This window comes from Terrapene carolina, unplaced genomic scaffold (assembly GCF_002925995.2).
Source record: "Terrapene carolina triunguis isolate 2854851 unplaced genomic scaffold, T_m_triunguis-2.0 Scaffold211, whole genome shotgun sequence".
NCBI classification, from domain to species: Eukaryota; Metazoa; Chordata; order Testudines; family Emydidae; genus Terrapene; species Terrapene triunguis.
In genome coordinates, this window is record NW_020664562.1 from 35585617 (window position 1) to 35593590 (window position 7974).

The 7974-nt window shown below is 40.5% G+C and overlaps 1 protein-coding gene across 1 annotated transcript in view; it reads right to left on the reverse strand.

Moving 5' to 3' along the window:
* Positions 1 to 7974, reverse strand: part of LOC113407421 (leucine-rich repeat-containing protein 7-like) — a 249087-nt gene that overhangs the window by 26405 nt on the left and 214708 nt on the right. Inside the window, exon 21 of the mRNA XM_029912418.1 lies at positions 5201 to 5320. Coding sequence (XP_029768278.1) covers positions 5201 to 5320 — 120 coding nt within the window. The remainder of the gene's footprint in view (positions 1 to 5200; positions 5321 to 7974) is intronic.

Below are 7974 nucleotides of genomic sequence, written 5' to 3' on the forward strand. Positions count from 1 at the left end.
ATTGCTCCTGTTTGGTACAGAGCCTGGTACTGGGAGCAGCTTCCTTCTGTTCTTCATTGGACTGATCTCAATGGCTACTAGATGAAGTAGACCAGGGAGGGTGTGGAGACAACCTGGAGGCAGGTGGAAAACCCCAGGGGTTTCAAAGTGGCACTGGTATGGTCCCAGAGCCCATGTCCTTCCTAACCATGGATCTCTCCTAGCCAGCCAAGATGGAGTTTCTGCTGGGTACAAGGGTGGTAACTGCTCAGTGGGAAACAGTGGCTAACATGATGCGGTCACAGCATATGCAAGCCAATTTTCAACTCTAATGAAGAACTGGATTCCTCTGACCAAGGAGGAGCTGCTCCTGTGGGTGCCAGATATCGTGCTAGGACTACAGAGAAGAGGGCATTGGTGATATTGTTGGTTTGCCTCTCGACAGTACCGAACAAGGAGGAACCACAGTGAGCAGCGGTTCCCACGGAACCAGATGCTGAGCCACCATAGATGGCAAATCATAGAATCTCAGGGTTGGAAGGGACCTCAGGAGGTCATCTAGTCCAACCCGCTGCTCAAAGCAGGACCAATCCCCAGACAGATTTTTGCCCCAGATCCCTAAATGGCCCCTTCAAGGATTGAACTCACAACCCTGGGTTTAGCAGGCCAATGCTCAAACCACTGAGCTACCCCCCCCCCAGCAATCGTCTGTATAGGGCAAGAAGATTTTTAGTCAGCTGGTGAAACCAGTATTGAGAGACTCAGCGGGTCACTTGCGGCAGCATATGCTTCAGGAGTTTATAGTATCGGGATAGTCTCCTGTTGCTCTGAACTAGTAAAGATTGCACTGCTGAGCCAGATGGTGCCACCTTATGGGTCAGTCTCTATAGGGCCAATACTGGCCCTGGAATTGATGACCCTGCCTACAGAGATCTCCACCTTCTTTGTTGGCAAGTTTGCTGGACTTCGGTGCTGGGGACCTCAATCTCCTAGGTATTGAGTCTTTTGATGCCTTTTTCTGGTGCCTCCTCCTTAGTATCAGAGAGGGAGACCAGCATAAAGAGTCCTCCAAAATGGGAGGAGCACTCCTGATTGAAGCAGATGTGCTCGGTACATGCTCTGAACGGGGAAGCTGAGAATGGGCATGAGGCTGCTTCCATCAGAAGGTATTTTAGTCTAATCTCTCCGTCCTTTGTAGTTCTTGGTTTAAAGTCCCTGCAGATATGGCACCTGTCTGATGTGAACCTTCAGGCACCTGAGTGCGGCTAACTAAGTGGCATCAGCTTCTTTGAAGGCATCACAGGGCTTGAAGCCCTGTGATTGAGGCATGCCTTGGTACTGGATATGTGTACATAAACAGCAGGCATCAAATAGTACCAAAAAAGTACTCCAATAAAGGAAACCTACAACTAAAACTATATTAACATTAAAGCTATTAACTATTAAGGAGTACCAACTGTACACAAATGTAAAAGAAGGGAAATTGCAGTAGCAAGATAGAACGTTCCAATAACCATCACAGGCAGTAAGAAGGAACTGAAGACGGTCAGAGGTGGCTCTGCCCTTTATACCACTGCACAGCATTGTGGAGGTCGGAGAGGGTGCTTGCGCCATCCTGACAGGTACCACTGAGAATAAAATCTCTAACAATAGTGCACTGGGTGTGCGCGCTTGAAGTGAAATGGACATGCAAAACCACTCGAAGAAGAATTTAAAGTGTCTCAATCTCCAGCCATCAAGTGGTAGTGACGGACGAAATTTTTTCCTACTTTGTAGGCAAAAACAAAACAAAACAAGTCCTCCTCCTTCCCTTTTATATTACAGCTGCCACCTGAGGACATGAAAACACTTTTCAGAAATTGTTGAGTTCAGCCTCACACTCAACAGCCTTGTGAGACGGGAGTATTATTAATATCCCCTTTTACAGCAGGGAAAACTGAGATCCGGACAGAACTTCAGTGCCTTGCCCAAGATCACAGAGGCAGAACATAGCCAGAAGGAGAAATCTGATCTAGGGACTCGAAACAATGTGCCTTAATGATAACTGGCCAGATCCTGAGCTGTTTAATGAAGCTATGCCAATTTACACAAGCTGGTTATCTGGCCAGAATATATGTGCAGTTCCACATTGACTCCGTACTTGGATTTTCACCAGATATTCATCATGGGTGCTTGAAAATGAGTAGCATCTCATCAGCTTCAAGTCACGGTACAAATGTAATCTGAAGATGTCCTTCATAGAAGTCCACAGCAGGTGCACTGTCTAACTCAGAGGAAGAAATCTGTTTAAAGGTCTTGCATACAGAAATTGTGGCCCAACACCAAAAAAACTTCATATCTATTTTATTGGCTTGGATCACCTCACGGTTGAGTGACAGATGTAAATAATGAAAACAAAACGGAGCACCAGCTCCTCAGCTATGGCCAAGGCATGCACTTAACTCAGAAGAGGAGGGAAACAGCAGTTTTAATCACTTTTGCATATTCTAATTCTAGGCCAGCAGTCCATTGGTCATGTGTACTGGCATAGACCACTAACTTGCATCAAATTCACCACAGACCAAATGATTCTCAAGGGGCTCATACAACAGCCAGGGTGCAGGGATTCCCTGGCCCACACACCTTTTCCCTAGCCATGTTTCCTATATCAGCTGCAAGGAGGGGAGTGGGTGATGTTGGTGCTTGTATTCTGCCTCCATGCCACTGGGGTGATGCTCCTGTGGCCAGATACACCAGGTTTATGTCTGACTATTCTTCTTCCATTTCCCCTCCTTCATTCAACCTCATTCATCTTCCTCTTCAGCAATCCCCAACTTCATTTTCAGTGATCTTACCTCCTAACACTGAATCTCTTTCTTTCTCATAAATGAGCAGTTAACTCGTAAGATAAATATGTAGATGAGTTCGTCAACTAGTTTCTCGTAGGCACCACAGAAAAAGTGGGTCTCCAGCAGTATTAAAATGAGGAGTGGATTGTTTTTCAGCAAATGAATAGATTTACAGAGCAGTATTCTAAATCAAGGGCAAAAATACCAAACTACTTTTTAATGGAAATAGTCTAGTGATTGCCTGCAGATTACTGTGTAATTGATCACCTTGGATCCAGAAGCAACTGGCATTTAATCTGCACTCTGCATAGTTAAGAGGAGAGAAATAACCATGATTTACTATGTAATTTTATAGTAATTACCATGTTAATGGTTGCATGGTAATTACCATAGTTGCATGGTACAATACATACATATTGCAGTTACATGGTGATTAACCATTGCCTGGTAGTTACCATGTAACTAGTCAACACTGGCCCTACAGGTATGGATCATATACATGATATATATTCTGTCATGCAAACTGAAGAAATCAGATTTATTATGGATAGGTTACACACATGGGGCTCTGTACCAGATTCTGCTCTCATTTGCATTGACACAAACCCATTAAAACCAGTGTGATTATGCTAGTGGGAGAGCAGAATTTACCCCATATTTATTTTTACAAAATCACATTATTCAGTATATGGCAATTTAATTTTACAGAAGACTGAAATTAATTTCAAAATGATTGCTACATTTAAGCCTTCAACTGGTGGAAAAACAAAACAAAATATTCTAAGTCATGTTCAATGCAAGGGAAATTAGCATTGTCATAAATGCACATTAAAAAGTACCTATTGAGAATGAAAAGTAAATAATATTCATAATTCATTCTCTCATTCATTTTCATATATTTTGTTTGCAAAGATTATATCAATGCTTCTTGTGCCTTTATAGCATGGTTTCTGCTGTATATGGATAAGTTGAAAATAAATCCTTTTCTTAGAAACAAGAATCACTAATTCTGCTGAAAAAATATCTCTATTGTATGGAATGTTTTCCCTTGATTTCATTTGTATTCTATATATTATTTTAACATCCATCATAAAAGTTAATTATTTGAAGCTGGGAGTCCGTTATTGCCAATGCAATTAAAACTGCTGATGATGGCTACAACAATGGATAGTGCCAATGAGTTAAACAGATTCTGATTCATTGTGTAATATTTTAACATACCACATCTGTACAGCAAGATATTGAAATGTCTAATACGGATTTGACTTTGCAGTTTCTTATCACAATAATGTACAAATACATATCATATATTGTTTGAGCTGATCAGTCTAATCCTGATCTCACATATACTGGACAAAATCAGGTGTAACTCCTCTCAGGAAGTACAATCCTCCCAGCTCCTGTGTACACTATACAATCCCTTTGAGTGGTTCAGCCTACTCTCAGTGCCCAACTCCACAAATGGAAAGCCAGAGCCCCATCTGTCTTCGACCACCCTTTGTCTCTTGCAGTGATTTATGTTCCTGGGGGTGCCAGGAGGGAACAGTCCCTGGGCTGCACTGAGCAGAGTGACTTCTATTGCATCTGGACCTGATGCTCTACTTGAGTAATTCTCCTGCACATTTATAAATGACCTCTTTTCACTATGTAATTTTTGTAATGGCAAAGACTGCTGCTTCTGAGACTGTGTTGAATGAAAAAATCTGAAGTCAGTAGGAAAATATTTACCTTATCAATACTTAAAGGTATTTGAAGTGCAGCATTTGTAAATATATTCATTATGTCTTTGGACCTGACTCTGATTCACTTACACCATTTTTACTCACTTCCTCTGTTCACTCCTATGACTAGTGCAAGAGAGATCAGAACCAGCACATGTGTAGATTAACAATTTAATTATCACTACTGTTTTTACAGTGAGATCTTTTTAAACTTGAGTTTTTACAACATTTTAGTTTATTAAAATCCTTTGTCCTTCAGTTTTATGAATATTCATAAACAAGTTTACCACCAATGGCCAAATTTTAAGCTGGTCTCTTTCTGCACCCTAAGAATGTAGGAATATGAATATTTTGTACAGATAGAGTGTGCAGTTATTTGCTCAGCTATCTAGTTTGTCTATGCAGAACATACTGGTACATGCATCCACTTTTGCAAACATAATAAGTTAACTTGGCATAAGTAAGCTCAAAAAAACAGGTTAGGATTGAAAATATGACCCTTAGATTATTGATTTACAAGCTGTTTTAAGCATTGAAGAAAAAATGTATTGCACCTATCCTGTGTCCAGTGAAGCCAACTGGAGTAGGGGGGTTGCTGCTGATTTTGGTGGGAGTACATAAGTATCAGTACATAAGTATCAGATTTTATATCATCATGTTGCTATTGGTTACCTTTTTAGTAATGGTTTCTGGTGGCACATCCCGCCTTCCAAGTGGATATGGATTCCATTGGCTACTAGCAGAAACATCTTCTTGTCCATTGTCTAGAATGTTGCTCTGCTGTGATGGGGTCTATTGTAAAAATGGTAGGATATACTTTAGTGCCTTGACAGATCACTGTATAAAACCACCACTTACTTTTGCCCCAAATCCACCTTGTTCAATTGCATGACATTTCATTTGTAATGAGAATCATTTTATGTTTTACCCCTATATCGTGTTAATGTGTAAGAACTGTATACCTGCTGCAGTCTTGACTGCACTGTTGTCTATGGACCTTACTTTAGATCGGAGAACTTTAGATGCTCATTAATTATCTTGGCAATAATGAGAGAAGTGAGAAAATTAACTCAAATTCTGAAGTAATAGAACAGTAAATATTTTTCTGAAATTACATTTTTAACACAATGTAGTTTGCTACAGAATCACACAATCTAAAAGCATCTTACTGCTCATTCAAATTGTAGGTACAGTAAAGAGCAGTGAAAGAATGTATAAATATCTCACCATCATCTATAATGTAAATATTAAATGTTAAGCTTACAATGCATTCTTTAAAAGGTTATATTTAATACTGACAATATTGAAGTTATAGTTGTCATACCTTGGGTTACCTTCTGCATTACTCTTACAGACCTCAGTTCAGGAAAGCACTTAAGCATATGTTTAAATTCCATTTAAGTCAATGGGACTTAAGCGCATGCTTAAAAATAGGCACATACTTAAGTGCTTTCCTGAATAGGATGGACTTAAGCACATGTTTAAGTGCTTTCCGGAACTAGACTCATACTTCTATTAGTCTTTTCTGTTCAACCCCCTCCTCCCCCCCGACACATTTAATCCTAGTCATTTTCCTTCACTGGTGACTTTACACATCTCTTTTTCAGTTATTTTTGTGGTATTCGTGTCCTATTCTATCTTAATCTAATTTTATTTTCATTTCTTAATTTTTTTAGTTAGGCTTAATTAATTTTTATTCACATAAATATAACTTTCTTGTCTGAATCCTTTCAAAATCCTGCCATCACAGGGCAGATCCAGCCACAGGAGGATTTCTACAATGTGGAGGATCCTCTGATAATACTTCTGCTGGCACAAATGCATGGTTAGGAGAATGAGAGCATGGCTGAGAGTCCATTACATTTGGCTGATCCCTCATCTATTGTAACAGACCCTTGGGACCATCAGCAGATAGCATAAATTAAAGCAGATTTTAAACTACTCTAATTTATGCCAGGGCCTGGCCCGGTGCCCAGAAGGATCAGAGGAATGCAAAAGTTGCTTAGAGCCATAACCATACCACTTACGCTCTACTGTTTTCCTTGTCTGCAGTTCAGAATCTGGGCCATTGTTTCAGATTATTTCCAATTGTTTTTTTGTTTTTTTTTTTTGCCTGTGGAAACCCTTTAGATATCTGAGTACTGCCAGTGCCTCCTACCCTGTTTCTCAGTTTGGCTGAATGAGACTGCATGATTGCTATACCCTTGGAGTCATGAAAATAAAATGTGTATCTTGAGAGATTATTCCAGTGAGCAACATTAGAAATAAAAACTTGCCATTGCATAGTCTCTATTCTGAGAATAAAAATACACAGAGAAAAGCAAGTGTGTCATCCTTGCGATGTGACTAATTTCCACCAGTGCCTCTCATGGACCGAAATCCCCAGAGTTGCTCCTACTTTGTAAGACTGATAAGAACATCTAGAACAAATCATGTGCTATATGCTATTCAAAGGACTGTGTCTACATGACAATATTTTCTGACAAAGTAACATACTGTTTGATTGTTCCTAGGGGAGAGAGTAATATGCTTTTGATACGAAGTTCATCTAAGCAACAATCCATACAGTGTAAAAAATAATTATCATATGAACTTTAAAATTGAAGGCATTCGTCTGAAAGAAGTTCCTTTTTTCACTGCAGAGAATGTGGTGCCATTTTTATTTTTAAAGCTGCGGAATAAAGAAAAATGAGGCGGTTATTTACTGTTTTCTGTATAAGATTGGGAAAAAGCTGTGATGATAGATCTTTTCATTTTTGACAGGAAAATGAATTTGACTGCTTATAAAGTTATTCATTTGACAGCGGCTGAATGAACTGCACATTAATAGAAGTTTTACACCTACTAAATCTAGATAAAAAGTAAGACGCAACAGTTCAATGTGATAGTAGATGCAGTAGAATAGATTAAGAAAGATAAACACATCCCTAATTGTTTTCTTTGCCTCTTTGAGCTGCCATTGGCCAGTTAGGCCTTAATTATGGCTCTTTTGAGTCTGAGCAACACCAGGGAGAAGGAAGACGAGCAAACCATCCAAGTGGTGTTGTCCGGATACATTACAGCTTTGAAAAGCATAATGCACATGATTCCTTCTTACTTTCACCAATGGAAATCAGTAACTCCTTTGGAGTCAAATAGGGTTACCATTCGTCCGGATTCCTCCGGACATGTCCGGATTTTAGAGCTAAAAATAGCGTCCAGGGGGAATTTCTAAATGTCCGGACTTCCCCCCGGGCTCCGACAGCCAGAGACAGCCCCTCCTTCCCCCTGCAGCAGAGATCGCTCCCTTCCTGCATTTGCAGATCACCAGCCAGCCGTTCGCACTGGCAGTCTGGAGCTCCTCCCCCTGCTCCTTCTCCCCGACACGCTGGTCTGAGCGGCAGAGTAAGGGGGGGCCAGGGGGTCGGAGAAGGGGCAGGGAGGTTCTGGAGGGAGCAGTCAAGAGA